This window comes from Nipponia nippon, unplaced genomic scaffold (assembly GCF_047370975.1).
Source record: "Nipponia nippon isolate SJK-2023a ecotype South Korea unplaced genomic scaffold, ASM4737097v1 scaffold_1, whole genome shotgun sequence".
Lineage (NCBI taxonomy): Eukaryota > Metazoa > Chordata > Aves > Pelecaniformes > Threskiornithidae > Nipponia > Nipponia nippon.
Window position 1 is genome coordinate 147,093,624 of NW_028262290.1, and position 25,748 is coordinate 147,119,371.

At 37.3% G+C, this 25,748-nt stretch overlaps 1 protein-coding gene across 2 annotated transcripts in view; it reads right to left on the minus strand.

Annotated features, from left to right (window-relative positions):
• Positions 1-25,748, minus strand: part of DNAJC1 (DnaJ heat shock protein family (Hsp40) member C1) — a 112,387-nt gene that overhangs the window by 14,736 nt on the left and 71,903 nt on the right. For both annotated transcript variants that reach the window (XR_015708746.1, XM_087776578.1), the window contains exon 9: positions 1,798-1,917. Coding sequence is in view for 1 of the 2 variants with exons in the window: in XM_087776578.1 (XP_087632704.1) it covers positions 1,798-1,917 (120 nt within the window). In the remaining variant the exon portion in view is untranslated. The remainder of the gene's footprint in view (positions 1-1,797; positions 1,918-25,748) is intronic.

Here is a 25,748-nt window from a genome sequence, read left to right on the forward strand (position 1 = left end):
ATAAAAGTAGCACAAACTCTAATAAGTAGTCTGTGTCAGGAAAGCTGACCTAGCATTATCAGCAGTTGGAAATTTTTAGAGAAGTGAAAACTTGTGTGGAGAACACTTACATTAATCATATAGTTGGAGGTCACTGGAAGTAAAAAGGATTACACTCAGACCTTTCTCCACACATAAAAATCACTGAAAATTCCTTTTTTCATACAAGAAAATGACAGCTCTTCGAACATGCACCTTTCTTTCATTTCTCTTTCCAATTCATTGAAGAGTATGTTGCTCAAGACTTCTCACCTAATGGAAGAGGCAAGCAAGCTTTGTTTTTTCTTTCCAGTACTGGATGTGTGCAAGTATGGTGGCCAAATATATTATGCAAAGGATTCTTAATAAAGAATGTTTTTACACCTGCGTCAAGGAATAAAGCAGAAAATGGGTGCAAAAGGCAGTCTTCAGATAGTGTGATGGGTATATGTGGAATCATTCCACATGGTTGTATTACCAGTATCAAGCAAATTAATCAGTTTTTCCAAAGCAATCTCAAAAGACCTTTCCCATGCACACTGCATACTACCAAGCCATGTGAAATATTTTTGCAGTTAATATCTGCTTAGTAAAATGTAGCATCTTTTTAATAAAGTCACTCCAGTAGTATGAATACTTCAGGGGTATGATAAATAACACTAAACAGAATAAACAAAAAAAGACAATTTCATTTGCATAGCAGGTTAGTAACTTCTTGCTTACATTTGCTTATTCGCAAATAATATGTGTTGTTCTAAAATGACAAGAATGCAAATGGCTTGTTTTCTAGTATATGTAACAGAACTGTATAGATGCACTAAATCTTTAAAAATAACTTCTAAAAATATCTTTTTGTGATGATATCAACAGGGAAAAAAACACTGAAGAAGTATGAAAATTTCCTAGAAGGTTATAATGGGCTACGTTTCACTCTAACCAGAGGCTTTGTTTCCCATTATTTCAGATAATTCCTGAAATATAATAAATAAAGAACACCTAATCTCAAAACGTACATCAACAGATTTAAACATTATTCTCATTAACCCCTCCAGAGCCTATAAAATAGGGTCAGCTGAAAGGGCTTTCAAATGGTCCTCAGCAGACACTACATCATGTTCTAGTGATCTATTGCTTGGAAAGGAAAAGTCTTTTACAGCCTAGCCCCTAAGGGTTTTAAGATCATAACACTTAAAATCCGTAAGTACAAGCTTTCTTTGATATCTGGTACCATACTATAAAATATGAATTAACAAGGATATTAATCATTTTATACAATATAATTATTAATCATGCTATAATCCAGAAAAAGGGACTGAAATAGTTTTACACGTATAACTCATTTTAAAGTTTGCAAAGATATTTCAGTTTAATTAATGGAAGCCACCTGTCTAAACACCATTAGCTCATCTACATGTTTTAAGGACTGGCTAGAAACAGAAATGTAATCTTTAACCAAGTCACACAAACATTCACTTGCAGTGAAAGGAGGTTGGTACAAAACCCGAAGCGCATTGTTTTTCTGTTATTGGGTTACAGTAGCTCAAGTCTGTAAGCAGCACAATCCCCCATCCAGCTGATCAGTTACAGCTGTTAATTGTGGAGGGAGAGACTGGCTGACATCTGCTTCTTGCATAGTTAGTTAATGGTTCACTTCCAGGTCCTAAAAGGATTGTAGCCTCTCTCAAAAGACAATGTCGGCCCCCATATACGTCTGCCTTCTACACTGCCTGTCGTGTTCTGGTTTGTCACTCTATACAATGCAAATCTGAGTGAACTCACATCTGCCACTGATCGACCCAATTCGTGAGCAATCTTTTCCCATCGACCTGGGGTCCCCCCTGGGAACTTAACCATACTTCTTGTCAGCTGGCTGAGGTCCTCCTCTGTCCATTCAGGTGCCTGTAAAACATTTGTAAAACATTCATTACACTGGGATATTGGACATATTTTTGTGAGGTAATATACTGAAAAAAACCCCTTCAAATGAATTAATCAAATCATGTAAAAAATAAAATAAAAGTAATAGTTTCAAGTATCTGGATGCCATCTCCCTGTGCTGTTGCTGAAAACGCATTAAAAACAACAGACCAACAGTGAGATATTAAAAAGCCTTAACAGTCAAAAAATGCACGTTGTATATTGTATACACTAACACATCTAATTTCTATCATCATTTAGACAATGTACACAACAGTATAAAATGCAGTAAAGATAAAAAGCAGCAATACTTTATAAAGATTAAATCACAGTTTAAGATGCAAAATTTTAGACATTTATTTAATTGCACATGTAAGATTTTTCAGCAAAGACAAAGAAAATATCCTCGGTTTTACATTTTAAAAAAGCCTCTAAATAAAACAGAACAGTCATTTTAGCTCTTTGCTGCTGTAATCATCCCATGTTTTAGCATTCTGGGATGATTCAGGAATGAAATCTGTTGATTCTAATATTCCATTAAGACTATTAAACAACACCCCGCCCCCGCCCAAAACACAGTTACACCACAAAACCAAACCGGATGCTTCTACCACCCAATAACCAAAAGCTACAAAAATGTTTTGCTCTAACCACGAAAGACAATCTGTTAAAAATAACTGTCTTCATAACGGCCAAATGAAAGCAAACAAAGCAAGGAACACACCATTATAGCAGTTTAAGGCATGAAATCGCGCTGGCCTCAGAAGGCAAGAGGCAGTGTCCGTCTTTGGCGTTTGCAGCATCTTTGGCAACGACTGCAGAGCCGAATCTTTGTTACCATCAGCAGTTTGCCATTTTATTTATTTTTAAGGAATCCATTATGACATACCTCTTCTAATCACCATTTCCGATAATGAACAGGCACATATCAAGCAGTTTGCATTACAGAGCCATCAGCACAGAACAACAGTCAGAGGTGAGTGACCCCAGGGACCATCTCCACAACCACAGCAAAGCTTCTCCCTGACACTAATCCCGCCTGTCATTCTCCCACTGTGCTCTAACCACGCTGACATCCGCCTGCCGCACTGCGAGCTTAACGGGGCCCTTCCTGACTTTTTACTGTCTCCCCCAATCAATGGTTCAAGCGTGCTCTTTTCACCATGTCCAAATGGCAGCTTCACTCATAATCAAAGTGCATTGCTCCTGTTAAAGGGCTTCCCGAAAGGCTCCACCATTTGCATTCATTTGCAAAGCAAACTACTTTTATTCACTTTGTTCTGCTATCAAGAGTGTTCCCTGAAGCAGATAAATTGGCATAAATACAACCTGCCACTTAAAAGACAGTAAATAATAGTCAATAGTAGCAAGGATTTCATCAATCGTCCTAGTTTGGATCCATGTAGTCCTTTATTCAATGCTGAAAGCCTCAGACATTCATATTCGGATAGTTTTTAATACAAGTATAAAATGAATTATCTATGCTGATGCAAACGCAAGACGCTTAAATAACGCGTGCGTATGTGAGAGATCTCGCACATACATTACATGCATTATCACACAATTACACTCTGGCCTACAGAAGAAATGATAAACACATAGGAAATCTCAACATTACACAGTAACCTTATTGCTTTTATTGTATTAAACAAGTTAATACGCTCCATATACTTCTTTATTATATTATACTCCATATATATATATATATTTCATACTAAAATATTTCTCAGAGATTTTTAGAAGGGAAGATTTGGGGTGCTTAATGTTCTACTTATAAAAATTTTCATCACTAATTTAAATAATTAATTCTGCTAAGATTTTTGGTTAAAAGCCTTTTGTTCAAAAATCATACCTCAAAATTAGCCTTAATAGGCAGTTTACTGTAATTTTCTATTTAATTTGTATTAAAACTTTGTGGGGATTTTTGCTGGTTTGGGGGGATTTTGTTGTTGGTTTTTTGTTGTTGTTGTTTTTGGGTTTTGGGGTTGTTTTGTTTTTTTTTTTTAAGTAAATTCACAGCTATTCTCTCTTACCATATCCAAAGCATATCTAAGCAATTACACATGGAAATCAAGATGAGCTTTTCAGTGATGTACACGCATCAGAAGCTTCCTGGTAAGTTTTATTTTCAGACTGTTTCAGTGAGCTTTGATTTTCCTGTGTGCTCAAAACTTTACTAACCATTTGCAAATATTACAGAAGTCGTAAGTTCCTAAATAACAGACAAAACTACAATCATTCTGTAGATCTGTAGCTAATTATATAGTTAATTCACAGCACAAGAATTTGTTAGCTACATTAAAATATCAACTTGTTAATCTTATTTCAAGCTGACAGTAATTTTAGAATGTGAAGATCTAAAACACTTATAGATTTGGAAAATCTTTGAGAAAGCTTTTAGAAAATCCACTCTCAACCACTGAAGCTGTAAAGAGCTTTTGTGAATTTGCAATTCCTCAGCAACAGTTAATTGTGTCTTTAGATGCAACAGCGCCTACTGTGATCCAACTACTACAAGCAGCTATGAGGGTGGCCATGGTGTGAATGTATTCTCCCCGTTCTAATCTGTAGCCAACTGTAACTGCGAGAGTCAAATGAATGCATAAACATACTGCTTTGTCACCTAAAACCATGTGTGTCCAATATTACTGAAACACTGGGCCAAAATTCATCTCTACAGTAAAGCGATGGAAGACACCACATGGTGAGGGGACAGCTGTTGTTACTGCACAAGCATTCAGATTTTGCATCAAAAAAGCCCCATTCTGGGATTAACTCCCCATACTGAATACAAAATTAAAAGTACAGAGTTGTGGTCTACAGTCTTTAAAATGAAAATAAACTACAAGTGTAGATATAAAAAATTGACAGCATTCCCATAAATAATAATCCTTTAACATGGTTTATCATACGTAGCTGGCAATATTGAAGGATTAGTTCACCCAAACCACTATGCACCTTCTATAGAAAAGAAATATGAATGCGGGTTATTGTTTATCATCACTCTTACATGTGTATCTGCACTTAGCAGTTCCATACCACCTCTTTCAGCATGACAGAGTTTGACACTATTAGGATTTTTTTAAATATGAGCAACTCTATTTTCAATTACATTAAAAGCTAATTTTTAGACGATAAAGCATTCCTTTTCAAGAAAACAGTCTGACTTGTTTAGACCTGTTAACATTAATAAGTATAAAACTATATACCCTTTTATTGATAAAATCGGGAAGTGGCTAGTATTTGAGAGTTTGTAAAGAAACTTTAAAAGCTATTTATATTGACTTGACAATATGAGATAATTGGATTTTTTTAGATTCAATTTTAGCTTTAGACCACTTCTTCTCATCATCAATGTACTGTAGATTCAATTAAAATCACTGTTGTATGGAAGTTTGGATAATATTTTCAATCTGGCTAGGACTTTGTGCTATGCTTCACCTAATTTTGGTGATTCACTGATTTGAGCATGTCTAGTCCATGATCTTGCAAATAAACCATGAGGCAGCATCGACTTAAAAATACCTGTGCAAACGTTTGTAGAACATGGGTCCTAGTAAAATCCCAGACAGTTTTGCAATTCAGGATACATTTAACCTACAAGAAGGTGGTGTTTCTATCCAGTAACTGTAAGAACAGAATGTAAAAGTACTCCTGATTTAATTCCTTGCCCATAATGTCTTATTTTTCTTACATTATTCTTCCATATTCTTACAATTTCTTGCTTTACCTACAAGAAGTCTGAAGTCAGTCTTGTTTTATCAAGTCTAATACACATCCGGCATTGTGATCCAGCTGTGGCTGAGCACAGAGGATCTTCTACAGTTCTAAAGATCTGTTGTGAAGCTCTAAAGATCTGCTAAAGGGTATTAATGATCTGAACTCATATTCAAAGCCACAACATGTTCACATAACCCTTTGTTCCTTCAAAGCCATAACTCAAATCCCATTTCCACCAGTACAATTTTTATTAATTGAGCCAACAAAAGTGTAAGGACAGCTCAATGGTCAAGGTAGGCCAGCGAGCTCATCATTTCTGCTCGGGGAGCACAGCTGCAGAACACTTTACTGCATACTTTGTGATAACAAGAAGGACTATATTTATCATTCATCCTTTCCAGTCCCACTCTGCTTTGAAAAAACAGGGACCACATGCAGATACTAAGAGAAATGCAAGCATATAGGTTACATGTATTTCCCCTAATATCTTCCCTAACTCAAATTATTTTCAGCTCAAGGAATTTCTCCAGGCTGATATCTTCTATTTATTTAGTAAGCCTCAATGAATCTCTCTTTCAATGTTTTTTCCAGTATCCCCTGAAACTATGTAAACTTTCTGGATTTGCAACATCATCTTCATGGAGTTGCACACATCTGCTACCCATTATACAAGGAACCACCTTATTTTGTTGGTTTTGAACCTGGCTCCTGCTAACTTTGATGACACCTAGCTCTTGGCTTTAAGTGAAGAACCAGCAAATAGTCTATGTCTACTGACTTCCATGTCACTTAAAACTTTGTTCAAAATACCCATTTATAGTATTCCCTGTAAGTTGTCTCTTCCTGGCTAAAGACTCCTAGTCTAGTCAGCTGGTTTCTCATGTAAAAGCCATGCTGTGCATAATACTGCCCATGATGCCTTTTTCTAAACCACCTGCAATTCCGTTATAACCAACCTCTTTGAAATGAGGTACCCAACTGAACACAGCAGGATTAATAATAAATTTATACAGTGGAATAAGGATTCTTCTGGCTTGCTCTATTCCAGCACTGATAACTCCTCAGATCTCACTCCTCAAGGATCACGGCCAGCTCAGAACTCCTCATCTTGTGCATGAAGTTAGGACAGTCATCCACTATATCAACATTTGCATCCCTTCGTATTTACATACTGGGAAGTTTTCCTGCCATTTATTGCCCAAGCAGTCAAACTCATAAGATCACTCTGCAGTTCTTCAGTGTCTGTTCTCATTTTCAGTATTCCAAATAATACTATCATTGATAAACTCTCTCACCTCAAATCTCACCTTTTTACCATATTATCACGTTCACTGTACTACATGAATACACTGAGCAGCACAGTTCCTAGCAGAAGCCCAGCCTAACTCCACTGCTAACCTTGCTCTACTGAAAGAGCTATTTATTTCTACCCACCATTTCCCATCTTTTAACTAATTATTTATCTGGGAAAATAACCTTCCTCTTATCCCATGACTGCTTTCTTTCCTTAAAAGCCTACAAGCCCTGTTAAACCCTTCTGGAAAAATCAAGCGGACTTTATCAATCAGATCACCTTCTCCCTGCATATTTGTTAATCCTTCAAAGACAACCGGAGGGTTTAAGGCAGGACTTCCCTTTATAGAAGCAATGTTCAGGACTCCATGCATGTCATATTTACATGCTGCTCACTAATTCTATTCTTTATTTCAGTTTTTAATAGTTTTCCCTAAAGAGATGTCGATGTACAGGTCTGTAAAGGTCCCTGAATTCCACTGACAACTTAATAAATAAATAGAATGCCACATTTGCCATTTCAGTCCTCAGGCACCCAAGAAAATAAACAGTTAGTTGAATTATTTAATCCTTAAATTTTCTTTGAACTCTTTGTTGCATATCCTCTGGTCCCAGTAACTTAAATAATTTAATCTTAAACAATATATTACATAGGTCTAAAAGAACATTAGAGATTAATTTTAGAATTTTTCAAAGCAACTACATGTAAATATGAAGATACAACTAATTATCTTCACTTATATCATAAGCTTGTCAAGATAATAACCTAACCATAATCATTTTTGTTTATACTATTCCTCACACAGGAATGCCCTCAGCATTAAAAGCATTAAAATATTAAACAATATACATAATGTAAGTAGACAACAGCTCTTGGAGAAGAGTGAGAACCTAAGAGGAGAAGCATGAAGTTTCACCTACCTCAGTGTCAGGTCTTCTACTATGTGCAGCAGCAAATGTTCTAAGACAGAGCAATTCTTTCCCTCACAGCTGCCCTCAACCCAGATTAAGGATTTCCTAAGCATGAAGCTGAATCCATTTCTGTTACAAAGCCAATGATGAAATAAATTGTCTGCTCTCCTCATCCCATTTTTGCTCTTACTCAACATTATAAGCTGGCTTTCTACACACATTCAGTTTCTCACTTCTCACTATACCCTGCTGCCTTCTCATTTCTCTATCCAATATATTTCTGCCCTGCTCTATGGCTCTATACATAATATAGGAGGGAGAAAGAAAAAAAAAAAAAAAACAAAACCAAAACAAAACAACAAACCCCAAACCACACAAACCCCACCCAAAAAAACCCCACCCAAAACACACTACCAGTAGGCAGTGTGGTTTCTTTAATTTCTAAACACACAGTTGAAGACAATTTTTCTGCAGTAGGAGAGTCTGTAAGAAAAGCCAGGACTCCTCAGGAGAGATTTTTCTAGACCTTGCCTGTTTCAGAATGGGGATTTCGCAGACATTTCAATTAGTACTGCTCTGACTAATTCCGCATCATCCCTTGCAATTCCCCACATTACAGACCATTTCCAGTACTGAACAGATCCTTGCAGATATACATGAAACTCCTCTAGTGGCATTTTGCAATAACAAAAATGTATGTTTCCTGGTCTTTAACTAAGCATTACTCTAAAGATCTTCCCTTTCATCTTATCATTACTCTGTCTCTATAAGAAGTCTTGCTGACAGAACCTGTCAAAAGCTTTATAAAATCCAAGTACACTGTAAAGCTCTAATAATAAGGCATAACTTTTCTTTACATTCACACTGAATTTTTACTATTACTTTAAAATTGGTGCATCTAATAGCATCATTCATTTCATAATTTCAAAAAATTACCCAGGATGGAATTCATGCTAACCAGTCTGTACTTCCCAGAATCCTCAATGAAGCTCAGAAATTGGTATCCCATTTCCATCTCTCATTTCAAGGCTCATTTAAGTAATTGCTAAGATATTAACAGCAGTATTAAATGGATTTAATATTAGAGTTCTTTTTAGGTCAACTGATGGTGAAGACCATTGTTCCAAGCAATTTTTTATTTATCAACCTCAGATGAATGCTTCAATCTAAAACACTCCCTCCCCACTTGCCTTCAATACATGATGTCAAAAACTCCCTAAACTCCTTTGTAGTAAACATGGGTGAAAAGGACTTTTAGCCCTAGCATCTTCTTGAAACTGCTTTGTATTTTGATCATCTACTACTACAACAAAATCCTTGGCAGTGTTCCTTCATCTATTTGCTTTGGAAAAAAGTAGTAATTTTTTGTTCTTGGGCTTACCTTATTTTGGATTTACATTTAACTTGCAAATCTTATGCTCTTTTGCATAAGCCTGTCCCTTTCTGAAGCTTTTTCCCTGCAATTAAGCAGCTATCTTCACTTTTTAGTCTGAGACAAGAATAACTTAATTCCAGTAAAATGGGTATATTTGAGATTCTTCCACTGGCTACCATATTGATTATTCACAATTTTGACTTTTTTTTTAAACTTCAATCAGTCTGTTAACGCATCCTAACTGCATGTCAACAGATGGTTCTTAAACACACAAACACACACAAAAAATGTAAGTTTACTTTGAGAGTTTAAGCGTATTAAAAATCAAAATGCCAATATGTCCGTAACTGTATAATGTCAATATAACAGCTCCCCTATGTTTTTGGGAAAGCAAAAACAGTTGCCATCTATTCAGAAACATCAACTAAAATCTTTATTTACAAGTACATTTCACAGTTAATGCAGGTCAAAAAGGAATTATTATTCAGCTTTCTCATTGTTAACCTGTGCATCTATATGTACATATATATATATATATATATATATATATATATATTGCTTACTTAACCTCAGCAGGGAGCCTGAGTGAATAACAGATTCTCCCACCGCCACCTTTGGCAGTATTACATGGTGCTGCCAGGCTATTCCTACACTTAGAATATGCCACACCTTAAGACTGAAAAAATCTGTGCTCTAACAGACACACAAATGCGGGGGAGGAAGATGAGAAGTAACTATAAATCACGTTAAGAACCAGCTACATGAAGCAGTAAGACAATTTTTTAAAGTTATGATTATATTCAGAAAGTTGCAGATACTCAAAAAACAGTAGTACTCAGTCATCTGACAGAAAAGGTGGCAAACAGTGACTTAGAAATGAAGCACTGGATGAGCTATATACTCACAAGATGATTGCTATTATACTACATTCATTCCAACGTCTCTGCCTTTCACTTCTAGCTATTGGCCCTTCTGCATCTTTCTCCCAGACTGAGTGGCCCTTTAATAACAAGTATTTTCTCCCATGAAGGCACCTGCTAAGTTAAAAGGTCACTCTCCAAGTATCAGTAGATACCATTTCCAACCCTTGAGTAATGTCTACAGATTTTATTTATGTCTATTTTCCACCTTTTTTCATGTAAATCCCCAAATTACAAAAAGCCGTTCAGAGCTCATCTTTCCTCCCCTTCCCTACTCATTATTTATTCCTACTTTGAGAATTCAGAGCCAAGAGAGGTTTTTTATACTTTCTTTGAAAGTTCTCCAGTTCTTCATAAAGAATCTGTAGGGGAAAGCAATGCTGTGCAGTAATTTTCAGGTTTTGCAGAACAAGAACACCTCAAAAAACATCTCTAAATTACTTTAATAAAGATATTTTCTTGCCAGTAGAGCTGAAATTGCTCTAAAATAATGACTTGTTAATGACTAGTCATTGATATAAACAATCATCTGGTTAAAGCTACATCACCTGGAAAAACAGGAGAGGTAAAAAGAGTGAAAACATTTCAGTATTTTATTGTAAAAATCTTTAGAAATACAATAGGAAAAGTGAGAATTTTTTATCAGGTGTCTGTGGCAAGATTTTGGTAGCCAGGGTGGCCTCTCTGGAAGGAGGTGAGGGGCTGCCCCATCTTGGACACAGCCAGCTTCAACAGACCCACTGCTGGAGACAGCTGAGCCCGTCAGCCAAGCTGGTGGCACCTCTGGGGAAACATATTTAAGAAGGGGCAAAATGCTGCACAGCAACGTGAGGAGTGAAATAAAGTGCGCGAAACAGCCCTGCAGACACCAAGGTCAGAGAAGGAGGGGGAGAAGGTGCTCCAGGCACCAGAGCAGAGATTCCCTGGCAGCCCATGGAGAAGACCACGCTGGAGCAGATATCCACACTGCAGCCTGTGGAGGACACCACACTGGAGCGGGTGGATATGCCCTCAAAGCACCATGACCTGTGGAGGACCCATGCTGGAGCAGGTTTATTCTGAAGGACTGCAGCCTGTGGAGGACCCATGCTGGAACAGGGAAAAGTGTGAGAAGGAAGGAGCGGCAGTGAGGAACTGTTACAGGCTGACCAAACCCCCCCATACTCTATCCCCTCTGCACCACTGGGAGCAGGTAGAGGAACTGGGAAAGAAGGAGTGAAGTTGAGCCTTCAGCTTCACCGGGAGTGGGAAGAAGGTGTTTTAGGTTTTGTCTTTGTGTCTCACCATCCAACTCTATTTTAACTGGCAATAAATTAATTGTCCCCAAGTCGAGTCTGTTTTGTCTGTGACAGTAATTCATTACTTGATCTCCATGCCTTTACCTTGACCTACGAGCTTTTTCATCCAGTCCTGTTGAGGGGAGGGAGTGAGAGTGGCTGCGTGGGCACCTGGCAGCCAGCCACTGTAAACCCACCAAAGAATTATGAAGTAACAAATTACAACATCCTGGTTTGTATTTAGGAGAAGTTTTGGGGAAGAATTCTTTGGTGATCTCCCCTCAAAACTACAGGAGTAGAAGATTACCAGCATCTACAATTACTGTTGTTGGTTACAACAGCACAAATACCAGATTTAAAGTAAAACTCTGCTAGCAATACAGTAGTCTGCAAATCTACCTCCACAAGAAATAAATTTTAAAATTGTTATCTATTGGGTATAACAAAACAAATCCGTTGGATTTCCTACACTAACCAATTATAATTTTAGGTAAAAGTTATTGACTTCTAATTAAAAGTTACTCCCTCAGTTATTTAGGCACTTCTGAAAAAACTTACTCACATTTTTTCTTTTTTTGACTAGCTTAAAAAGGAAAATCTTCCATGGATGTCTACATTCTAAAGACGTTATTGTCACCTCTTTTAAACAGCAGCATGCATTGGTTGCCTTCACTGAATACTGAAGCCCTTTCATGATCACAAAGGTTCAAAGAGATCACAGATAAAAATGACAATTCCATAAAACACAGATAAAATGAGCATATATGAAAAGGACACAAAACCAAGAACAAAGTTATTAGAGCGTAAATGTCCTCATTTAAAGTTAGAGAAAAATTACTCCCTACACAGTCCTCAAATAGTATCAGAAGCCTAGATTAACTAATGAACTTCCTACCCCCGGCCTTCTTTAATGAGAGGTGTTTTGAAGAACAATTTCTATTTCAGTTTTCCTTGATCAGGAAAGACATAACTTATATTTGATGAATAAGATGTTCCTCTCAGAATACTTTCTTTTAGTCAATTAAAACTGACATTACCCTTGCATTCTTTGAGAATGGAGTTAAAGTCTACGAGTGAATGCATACAAGTTAACAGTACAGAATCACAGAATGGTTGAGGTTGGAGGGGACCTCTGGAGGTCATCTGGTCCAACACTTTGCTCAAGCAGGGCCACCTAGAGCCAGTTGCTGAGGACCATGACCAAACAGCTTTTAAATATCTGTCTCCAAGGAGGGAGATTCCACAACCTCCCTGGGCAACTTGTGCCAGTGCTCTGTCACTCTCACAGTAAAAAAGTGTTTCCTGATGTTCAGAGGGACACTCACATTTGTGCCCGTTCTTGTATCCTGAATCACATTCTTGTATCCTGAATCACAAAGCCCTGTTAAAACAGTTGAATTTGGGTGAAATTATAAGTAATTTATAGATTAGGAAATCATTAACAAAGATGAAAGGTTTTTCAAGGTTATACTTCTTAAAATTCTACATGGCTTGAGGAAAAAAAAAAGGTACCTATCAAAGTCAGTGTAGAAATGCATCCAAAATCCCACAGCTCCTCCATGCAGTCACATCATATACATGGAGACAGAGCCTCTTATAATCTGCTGTTGCAATTGTAGTAAATTTGAGTTTTGTTTTCAGAGGTCATCCTTCCTATGGTATGAGGGACGACGTTTCAGGAGCTACAGTTCTCCCAGTACATCTCTCAGTACATACTCACCACATAATTTATTGCCATCCTTCTCCTGCTAGACCACTCACATCAAACTTCGAAAATCCCAGAACAAAAAGTTTTTCTTACATTATACTCTTCCTCCTTTCTTAAGCAGATCCACCAGTCATGCTGACATTGCTACATGGAAGACGTGTATATGAGGATGGGACAGGAATTGAAAGACTGTTCTGGGATGACTTCTCCAGCAATGGTCTAATTAAAAGATACTAAGAACCCTTCTTGGTAGCGAAGCTGCTGTGTCGTCACCAAAATGAGGTACATTCAGCATCTAATTAAAGCACAGGTCACTGCAACAACTGAACTTACTTAACAAGAGGAAACACAACTAGATGTCTTAAGGTTCATTCCAGCCCTAAGATATAAATTTTCCTGAAACAAACATCTCTTAATACAAAAGGGATCATCTCATCACTGGATCATCATAATCTCATAACACATTAAATAAAGTGCATGATCCTTCCAATGTATATACAAGTTGGAAGCTCATCAACTGGAAGTGACATAAAGAGAGCCACATTTACTGGCAGAAGGGTGACTATAAACTTCCAGTGTTATTCAGTGATCAAAAAAAGCAAAACATAGTACCAAATGGATGAAATAAGGTCTGTCCAGAAACACAGAGATCTAGCTTTAGAAAATAAAAAACCAAATAACCAGGCTTTTTAGGCCAGGTTTTGTTTTGTTTACTCTAGAATGGTTTTCTGATCCTGTTCACACCCCTACACCCAGTTACACAAACATAACAGGCTAACACATCACAGAAGTGGGACATGAGCACTCAGGTGTTAATTTACCATAAGTTTAGGCTGGAAGTTAGAGAATGCTTCAAACAGTGATTTTCAGCATGCTAAAAGGACCTGGAGGGAGCTGGGTTCAGAGGGGGAAGAAAAAAATCCTAATCCATTCTAATATGGAGCTTGTTCCATAGCAAGTTCCCTCTAGTATTAACATAAAAATACATTAACTAGTTATTTGCAATACATCAACTCAAATATGAAGCTTTCTTTAACCTATAGCCATTAACATGACCAAATACATGCAGGAATGTTTCAAATACCTACCTACATTACCATAAAGCAATCTGAATATTCCTCCTATGAAGTAAATAGTTTTCAAAAATATGAAAAATAATTCAAATGACAACATATTTTTATGGCTTTTGAAATTAAATTTTTTTGTCATATTTACACAGAGCCCAGCTAATTTTGTCTTTTTCTGTTTGTCATTCCAGAAAATCATGGGGGCAAAAAGGTTATTTCTTGCTGCATTCTCAAAATTGAATCTACTTTTCCATCGCGCAAGCCAGAGGAAAAATGTCACAATTAAATGGTTCATAAATATAACACTAAAATTACTACTTAAGTCAATGTAATTGAACAGAAATTAAAATGTAGTTTTTAATTGCATATTACAACTTAAATGGTAGCACTTAGCAGAAAGTGTTAACTCATTTATTTTTTAATTGTTAGCTGCTTCAAGGCAATTGTTTTAATGCAGAAAAAAGTGAGAAGCTCTTCAGTAAATTTGATTGTAGGACACTCAGGCATGTAGATCAAATAAACTATAGGTTGAAGAGGTAATTAGGTTTGGCCTGTGATACATTAATGTGGAGAGAAATTCCCAAAGAAAAGGAATAAATGTTTTTCGTTTAATTCTCCCTCAAAACACCACTCTATTTGGATTTTTAAATGCAGTTTGAAAAGTATTACCATTTGATAGAGAACATGAAATTGAAAATCTTCTAGAGTACATAGGTCAATTAATTCTTCAGGAAAAGAATTTTGTAACTTTCATAAACTTCAATAAATAAGTGCATAGGGTAGTAAATCCTCAACAGACTGCAGGTGGTAACTTTTTCCATAATTACTTGATACATTAAAAATCTTTGGCCATGCTGTTAAATTCGCTAGAGAAGATGAGCCCAAAGGCATGCAGATACATTAAAGCGTATGATTAGTCTTTATTAGTAAGGAGTGTTTTTCCTTGCAAGGTTATTATTTGTCTCATGAAATACTAAGCAAACTAAGCAAGTGTCAAATATTTAACGGCACTAGGCTGTTCTATATTGGGCTGTATATTCTTCTTTAGTCCACTTCAGTATAACATGGCATGTTATGGGTATTTTGAAAACATTAATGTGGTATGAAAAAACATTCAATACACTGAAGCACCCTCAATCTCACAGACTGTGTCATAATGAACAAGATATTACTACACTGCTAATCCTGCTGACTGACTGCTCCACAGTGCTGTCATCTTCTGTCCTTTGTCCAGCTTTTCTGTCTTGCTTCCTGGCACACTTTATGGTAAGATAAGATCTCTATCTCAGTAACTTTTGGATTTATTTTTTGTTGTTGTTGTATGGTTTGTTTTTTCTTTTTTACGTTTGTCTATTGCTGGCAACCTGTTTCTCCTACCTTCATTCACCTTAAATAGCTTATCCAAAATCAGTTTTTGTTTTGTTGTCCCTTGCCTTCCTTCATAATATCGTTTCAACTATATCCATCAGAATTATTTCAACACCACAGTTAATGTGTGAATAACATTCCTCCTCCCACATCATATGCAACTAAATTATTTCACTGGCAATGCTATCTTGCTCTGCCATCAGTTATTCCCTAAAACAGCCTGAATATTCTGATCTCTTAATTTTTAACTCGAATGCAAGAGGTAGTCTGCATCCCCAAAATGCCCAAACATACTGCACAATTACAGAGCAATTACCTCCACCAGTGACACTGAAATATTTCTTCTATACTAAGTATGGCTCATCAAGTTAGGTCTATCAGTACGTTAAAACAAAAGGAAAAATCCAGAACCCTCCTCCAAATGGACAAAATGTCCAAAGATGATAAAAATCCGCTAAGCAGAATATCAAAACTTAGAGATTTGGTTTCAATATACAAGTTCTCTTTGGTAGAGAACAGAAATACAGAATGGTATCTAGCCTGCAACCTAACAGATATTTTGACATGGCTCAAGGCAGCTGTGAATTTTGGCCACAAAGGGAAGAAAAAAAAAAAAAAAGAAAACAAAAAAAAATTTCTACTATCCCACCAGAATATGCCTGTAGGAATCAGAAACAATATGCATATGCATGTAGGACCCTAAATGGGCTACCTGGAAAATGTCATGAACATGGCCCATACTAAACTAGATTTTCAGTTCTGTGTTCCAGTGGTCCAAGTTGTCATGTAGTAACATCAGGGGGACTGAGGGGGACAAAAAAAAAATCTGAGAAGTTTTCATGAATTCATAAAACACAGATCTGTGATGGCAACCTCAAGCAACTGCACTTCCAAAAGAACGCCAAATATCAAAAGTGTTAATTATCATGAAATAGTATATGCGTAATTGAAAATAAGGGCAACACTAAAACTGCTTAACATATAAATGTTGAATCTGCCTGTCAAATTCCCAAATATAACCACAAAGTCTGGGCTAATTAAAAATCAAAGGTAGCCTTTGCTTTTCTCATATGCACAGCTTTTCCCTCCCATGATTTGTGGCCATTTGAAAATGTACCATTAAAGTCAGTGTCATTCTTCCCGTGCTCACTTTCTCATTCCTGGGCAAGTCTTCCAAGCAAGGACAATAAAGAAAAATCCCAAGGCAGTGAAATATTGCTGATACTGGTAGGTATCCAGTCAAGACCAGCGTAGTTAAAAAAACCAAACACACACACACACACACACTAGAAGTTACTAACTTACTATCTAGGTTCTCTGTTGACAATATATTCTTTATAGAGCTGTTCCAATGCAGATTTACAGTGTGAATTACAAGTATCACCTAGTAAATAGTAAAAATTGAAGTATTATGTTTTCTGTGTTCATGTGCGTGTGTTTTAACAAAATAATAAATCCAGGCATACAGTTTATCTCATGATTAAAAAGAGAACACCACTAGGAGAACTTTGGATGGTCAGAATGCTGATGTTCCCTGAAGAGGCCTATGTAAAAAATCTTGATGCTATACAACACATCAAACCTGCTACTTTTGTAAGTAAATGCACGCTGTCATGCATGCTTACTTTGTGAAAGTCCGAGGGCTGCAGCAAAACACAGATATTCCCCTAGTACTCAATTGCAAACGATGCGAGAACCTCCACTCCTTCACAATTTGCATCTCAAGGATAGTCACTGTATTTAAGAAATTCTGCCTTTGGGAAATTATGGGAAGCACCATCACCAATATGACAAACAAATCTCAACTGCAATGTACCATTTCTCATATTGTGCCATCATTAAGAGTGCTCTCCTCTTTTGCAGGTTTAGGTAAATAATACATTATCCAGCAGCATTTTATAAAGAATGGTTCAGGCCAAGTAATTTGCATCCCAATTCAAAGCGTACGTAACTTCAAATATGGACACAACTATTCATTCAAATGGAACGCAAATGCATGCTCAAGTGTGCTGAACTGAAGGTTTGAAGACTAAAGGTGATCTTTTCAAGACTGCATCCTGCCTGTCAAAAACTATACAGAAAATGGCTAATAACTAGATTGAGATTCTCTGACAATTCCTAAGTGGCAAAATGCTTACGTCAGTAGTATTAAGTCAATCCTTGGCAAGGCAGGATTAACATATTTATCTTTACTGGGAAAACAAAAGCCAAACATAGAATCATAGAATCATTTAGATTGGAAAAGACCCTTAAGATCATCGAGTCCTACTGTAAACATAACATTGCCAAGTCCACCACTAAACCATGTCCCTAAGCACCACATCTACACATCTTTTAAATACCTCCAGGGATGGGGACTCAACCACTTCCCTGGGCAGCCTGTTCCAGTGCCTGACAACCCTTTCAGTGAAGAAGTTTTTCCTAATATACAATCTAAACCTCCCCAGGGACAACTTACAATAATTTACATTGAAAAAGACCCTTAAGATCATCAAGTTCAACCGTTAACCTAGCACTGCAAAGTCACCCACTAAACCATGTCCCTAAGCACCACATCTACACAGCTTTTAAATACCTCCAGGGATTTAAATCCCGACTTAACCACTTCCCTGGGCAGCCTGTTCCAATGCTTGACGACCCTTTTGGTGAAGAAATTTTTCCTAATATCCAACCTAAACCTTCCCTGGTGCAACTTGAGGCCATTTTCTCTCATCCTATCACTTGCTACTTGGGAAAAGAGACCGACCCCCACCTTGCTATAACCTCCTTTCAGGTAGTTGTTGAGTGATAAGGTCTCCCCTGAGCTTCCTCTTCTCCAGACTAAACAACCCCAGCTCCCTCAGCCGCTCCTCGTATGGCTTGGTCTCCAGACTCTTCACCAGCCTCATTGCCCTTCTTTGGACACGCTCCAGCACCTCCATGTCCTTCTTGTAGTGAAGGGCCCAAACCTGAACACAGTACTCGAGGTGTGGCCTCACCAGTGCCAAGTACAGGGGCACTATCACCTCCCTGGTCCTGCTGGCCACATTATTCCTGATACAAGCCAGGATGCTATTGCCTTCTTGGCCACCTGGGCACACGGCTGGCTCACATTCAGCTGGCTCTCGACCGACACCCCCAGGTCCTTTTCCGCCAGGTAGCTCTCCAGCCACTCCTCCCCCAGCCTGTAGCGTTGCATGGGGTTGTTGTGACCCAAGTGCAGGACCCAGCACTGACCCTTGTTGAACCTCATACAATTGGCCTCGGCCCATCGATCCAGCCTGTCCAGATCCCTTTGTAGGGCCTTCCTGCCCTCCAGCAGATCAACACTTCCACCCAACTTGGTGTCATCTGCAAACTTGCTGAGGGTGCACTCGATCCCCTCATCCAGATCTTTGATAAAGATATTAAACAGAACTGGCCCCAGCACTGAGCCCTGGGGCTCAAATTGTTCAGTTTATTTTTAGCTGCTGGGGTTCACCCTACATTATAGTTTCTGGGCAGTTTCTATAAATAAATTTGACCAAACCCCACTATAATCATGGCCTCAGGAGGGAAAGGAAAGCAGCAGCACTGTGCACTGTGAAAGAAGGTAAGATGCTGAATCTAACCAGGTTTTAATTGGTTTCTCTGGAAAACACGATATAAACATCTATATTTATTTACATCTATACATTAAAACTAGATTTATTAGAAGCTAACTTCATTCTCCAATTTAAAGACAGCTAAACTCACACCAAGAAAAGTAACTACTTTGCAACAGTCCGCGCTTTTCAAATTCCCATTAAAAAGCTGGAAAGAGCAGCAGTGAATTGCACTACAGAAGTTGGTGCCATAAATGGCAAATTCTTTCTGATCCCTAAGTTGTGGATCCTGTGAAAATCCCATTGCGGGGATATTTACCATCCTTGCCTCTCATTTATTGGCTTAATTCCAAGGATACACTGTGTTAACGCTGGACTGTTCTCTCTCCCTTCCATCAGATGGGCAGGAGCAAGTGAGGCAAGGTCACAGTGATTAACCAGCTTTCACATCTTCCTCCAGCTTCTACCCCACGTATGTGCAACTACAGTCTCTTCCTGCTGCTTCTCTACTCTGCCTTTCGTAGTTGAGACAGGAGTGACTTTGTTTTGGGGGGTGACAGGGAGGGAGCACTGCCAAGGAAAATCAGGATTTCCACCAGCCCCTGACCCCAACTGGGCTAAATCGGAGCAGTCCCATCGCATGTTTTTCTACACCTCTCCCAGGCTGAGAGGAACACAAAACCACTGCAATGAAGACTAATATTTACAAAGGCACTGCACAGCTTCTTGCAAATTTATGTAAAATGGCTATCAGCGTCAGGACAGAAGAGACACTCCCAATGAAGAGAGTCAGATTTTCACCGGCTGACTGGGAAAGATTGAGTTCCTGTTCCTCCTCACAGGTACAAGGTTTCTCTTATGTCAACTACTATTTTTTCTGTGATAGACAACTATCATGTCAATCTCAGAAATGAAACAGGACTCGAGACCTGAGGTAAATTAAGAAGTCCAACCGGAGTTATAAAAGTTAATATAACAGAAGCCCTAGTTTGGACCCAGGCAGATGTCTAAACAGAGGTTATAGTGCTGCCCAGTGCAGAAACAGAACCACATTTTAAAAACCCCGTGTGTTCGGCCACACAGATTAACACTTTGCGCAATTAACTTGAGCTCTTGGGTAGTTTTCAACTGACAGACTCAAAAAACTGAGGAATACATATGGAAAACACACATGTAAAACTAGTCAGACTGAATTATGGCAGCAAGTCACATCAATCACTTCTGGAATACAGATTCAGTTGAAAAACTACTGAAAGCTAGAATTTGACACCACAGCATCTATAGCATGGTGTTGAAATCAGTGTATTATTCTTCTTGTCTGTACAAGACAAGAACCTATGCTACTATACTTAATTAGACAGAAAGTTTAAAAACTCGATCAAGATCAGGAAATATCAGGCAAATGTCAACTGTTTGGCCTTAATTCAATACATATGCATGGCTAATTTTTTTATCTGGTGTGTAAGTTTCTATAACATATTGTTACTATCTTTAGGAAATTTCCTTAGAGAAATATATATTTTGGCTGTTTGTTTCCTTTGCAATCTAGACTGAATTTTGGTTGCGCTGTGAAACATACTGTTTCCAAAAAGCTTTTTCCCTGGCTGTCATATCAAATAATTTCTCTATATCATTCAGATGCTTTTTAATATTCTCCTTGAAGGCTCACAGCATGATTTTCCTGCTTGCATAGGTTACACCACATCTCCACCCAAACTAGGTCTAGCCAGCCTGAGCATGGCACATTTGAGAGCAGAATATTACTGAATTACGTATTCTATAAACACAGTTACTTTCTATAAATACAAGAATAAATAAATAAAGTTTCCTATGCTTTGTTAATCTATCCAACCTAACTAATAGGTCAAAGAGAGAAAGGCAGAAAAGGAAATGCATAAATTCCACGTTCTTACAGAGCAGTTGTTCAGTTAGTGTTTATTCACAGTCTTTTTATATTCCTAACCTATTTTAGGCAAAACTCCATAACTCTTGGTTCAAGTGCTTACGATTTCTGGCATTTGTCCCAGTCATAACAACGATTTTCCCTGAATCCATGGCTAGAATTTATTTTTTTCACTTTGTATTTACAAATACCATTTGTCCTTCGATGTATATCTGCCATAACACTGAAAACACTAACTTGAGATGCTAGTCAAAGAATGTATCGTCATCATCCTGTAACTTTATTCTTCCTTAAGAAAAGCTGAGGATTAAAAGCATTGCATGTTTAATACTGCAGATGAAATTAGATTTCTGACCCTAATGATTTGATATTCACAGCTCAAAAGCAGAGAGGTCTTATTCCAGATTTAAAGATGTGGGTCATCCTCTCCAAGGAAAACTCAATAATTAAAAATAATATTTTTTTTTTTTAAATCACATTTATTCTCTCCTTAAAGCTATTCAAGTCCAAAGTAAAGTCCATAGAGGCTTAAATATTTAAGACAGAAGCCTGAAAAGAAGGTTATTGTCTGCATTTAAGGAGAAATGATTCAAAGAGTACATAAATCTGTTGTTTCTAAATGAAATTAAAAATACACCAATTGGCTAGAAATATGCTAAATACACTAATTTGCTATAAATAGAGTGCTCTGGTTCAACGGTCACATAAAGAAACAAAAAGATTAGCCATAAAACCAACAAAAACATTGGCTGTTAAGTACAATACTTGAAAAATTCAAAGTTTTTCTAGTTTTCTTTTGTTCATTAGGCTGACTGACTTTGTGGCTGGCAAAGAGGAAGAGGAACAGAATCACTAATATGTATGCTAGGGACAAAAAAAATTGCACAAATGTTTTAGAATAACCAAGATGCCCATCTACTGTTTTGGTAAATCAAGTCCTGCTCCCTATCTCACAAACACAGTATGTAACAAAAGAGTGCCTTCTCCACACTGTCCTAACTGCTACGATCGTTATTTTATCAATATCATTCTGCTGCACAGAAGAAACTTGTATACATTGTTCTGTACCTGTTCACTGACCTCAGGCAGCAGCCCGAGCATATTACGTAGGTAGACTTAAACACCTATTTTTAAAATGTGTATGTGTGTAGGACAAAAGTAGCTTTTTCATTAACACTGATAACTCTAATGTAAATACAGTAACTGTAGGAGTTACCTATAGGGCAAACTGTAGAGTTATTTTAAAATGCAAAATCCAATATTCTACTCAGGCTGAGCCTGCAACATTTACAGTGACACAAAGCATAATAAACCACAGGAAAGCCTGGAGTCTTCTGACTTAACACTTTCAGTACCACCCTAATGCATATTTTCGCGTGTTTTTTTTTTTTTTTAAATGAAGCATCTTTTCAGTGACACTACATTGCTTAAGAGTTTGGTAATAGAATACTGAGATTTTCACCTCAGGATTAGTAAATTCAATATGGCCCAGATCAATAGTGACTCAAAGTCATCACCATTTGATGAGAGTTTGGAGCTCAGGTTAAAATGTATTATGAGCTTAGACTAGCTCCTAGTGAATAGCTTCATAACTGACATTAACAGGTATGGTTGCTGGCAGTCTCAATATAGAGCCTTAAATTCAATGGGCACACAGCGTGATTTACTTTCTCGACCTACAGCAGTCCCCCTGGGTCAGGGTCGAGGCACACTAGCAGGACACCATGAGGAACCTTGGACTGCTAGTTGCCTACTTGTACCTGTCCCAGGAATAAAAGAGATTTAGAATACAGACACACTTTTCAGATACTGTATTTGTTTCACTGCTTAGAAAAAGAAAATTAAGTTATTTCAAAACTAGATGACCTCAGGTAGCACACTAAAACAGAAAAACCCTTCCCCGTGAAGACCAATTTATTAAAACATCTGGTTTACACAGCACCTTAATCCTGCTAAGATACAAACTGCTTGCTTAAGGAATTAACATTTTTTAAAAGCCTGGAAACTGTATTCAGGTAATCCGTCATATGACGTCTGATTAGAACAAGCACCATGTTATTTGCTACTAAAGAAAAAGCATACTCAAATTTCAAAGCAGCACAGATGCGGGAAGATTCAAGGCAGAAGAGAGCAGGTGGCAGGCTAGCCGGCAATTACAAAATGTGCAAGATTATAAGATGACTAAGATTTAATTGTCAAAACTATACTTTTTAAACTAACAAAATAATAATTTAGCATTTGTATAGCATTTTGCCTTTTAATGTTATAAAGCAGAGAGACCTCCTTTGTGGATTTAAAGTTATTTTATATTGTTGTTCCACAGCCAGCTTTCAAATAAAACCTTCATGATTAAAAAGCTCAGTCGGTTATCAATATCCTATCTATGAAACACAGTGCTTTGATGGCCCAGGCTGAGAAAAATAAAAACACAAACTGCATTTTAACCAGATAAGAGTTCAGTACAAGATGACCACAGCCTACAGTTCAACAACTGAGAAAAAAGGTCACTACTATGTTTCCAGCATCTACCAATAAATTGTGTAAAAACAATGCTTATGTATACTTTTGTTTGACGGTATTTTTAATAATCCTAATTTAAGGATAAAAAGTGTAGCAAACGCAGGAGATCCATGTTATTTAAGATTCCCAAGCTCTGTGCACAAAAATAGTTTTTACTACTCCTGCTTTAGTAAAACCAAGCCAGGTGCTCCTGCAATATCAAAAACACCCAAATGCCAAGAAGTGCTGCATGATAACATGAAAAACAAAAATAATGAGAAACATGATTTTCTATCCATACATCTGGTCCAGCTGGAAGAGATCAGGCACTGTCGTTCTCCACCTTTATCTCCCCTTTACAGAGCAAGCAAATATCAAAAGGTCAAAAGTATTCACCCCTCATTGAGGTAGAACTTGGAACTCTATCTTCAGAGATGAATGAGTCAAATAATGATATGGAACGAAGAGGAGATTCCAGTGGAAGAAGATGAGCAATCTGTAAACCAAAAGGAATTATAATCCTGGTCCCACTGAAGACAACGATAAATCTCCCATTCATTTCTCAAGGGCCAAGATTTTCATGTAACAACAACATTATTCACATAAACAATGAACTCTCATGAAAACAGTGTGTTACGAATCACGTAAAATCAAATCAGAACCAAGAATATGAGAGAAATCCCACTGGGAGAGAAATTACTTGGCAACAATTCATCAACAGAATGATTCCAGAAACAGTAAATACATATATTCTTGCATGAATATTTGCAGAAAAGACAGAACTAGATCAGATGTAACAAAACATGTCCTCTAATAAGTTGCTCTTTTTTCTTCCAGCTCCACATAATAGGTAGCCCAACAGGAAAGCAGAGGGTTAAACGGCTGCAAAGCCATAGCTTAACAACATATGCAGGCCACAAAATAATGCAACCTAGAAGGAAGCCCATGGTAACATTCCCTCTAAATTTCCTTTAATTCCTAACAAGCATACATAGAACACTTTTTCCAGTCAATTTTTGGTGACAGATAAAGAAGAAAAAAAAATCAGAAGCTCGAGCTAAGTAAATTAAGCTACTTATCCCCTCTTAACAACCTGAAAGAAGATCTGATCTGGGAGTACAAACATTCAGTGAGAAAACAAAAATAATTTTAGAAATAAACTTTTTCAGTACTTGCTTTAAAGAGCTTTATCAGTATGAGAATGAGCTTTTAGTAATTCCTCCCAGCTTCATAGTCATGTGCAAGGCAAGAACAGTGTAAACAGTGCTACATGAATATGCAATTTAGTGCTAGGTAAGTATATGATTTCCTATATAGAAAAAAAACCCTCAAGAGTCTCATTACTTCATTTCCATGCTCTCAAATACAGTTGAGTCTGCTCACACTATTTTCAACAGATGGAGTTTAAGAACAGGATAGATGGTCAAAGAAAGGTTTCATAAATGGTCTAGGTAACATGCTCTAGTTATGCGTCTCCCCCTACATGTGTTCCCAAATCTGAATTTAAACATCCTGGCTGCAAATTAAATTCAATATTTCTTTCTCTCCAAATTTATGAAAGGTAGTAAGTAATGATAAATGATTATGATTTTACCTAAACCAGCCCAGAATGGACTGGAAAAATGATGTATTCAGTTATTCCCCAACAGCTTCCCTCTTCTGGTCTAAAACTCCATCTATTTAACCTTTCCTCATAAATATGACTTTATAAACTTCTTTTTATTGCTGATCTAGTCTTCCTGTTAATTTTTCTTTCTTTCTGAAAAGTGCAATGATCAAAACTATAAAAAAAGTCCTAAAGGTGGATGGATCACTGCTGCAGAGAAATACAGAAAAATTACCTCTCAGTTCTGTAATACTGAATATCATCTGAATATCTCCCAATAAAGTACAGAGTAACAACATAGCAAGATAAGCCCCTTATGGACATAAACTCAGTGTGTTCTCAAACTAAGACAGAAGAATAACTTTACTACACTATAAGCACATTTTCAGCCAGCTACGTAACCTTATGAAAAATCAGAACACACGCCTCTTTCTACATCCCTTGGTAGATCATTTTACCTTGCCTAAGAAAGAAGCTGTTTTTTTTTCTATAGCCTGTTCCTTATCTACTTCAATACTTAAACCCTATGGAAACAGTAATCAACAGTACATTAATAGCTTCCATATCATATTCAGACACCAGACAGAAAACACCCAAATGTT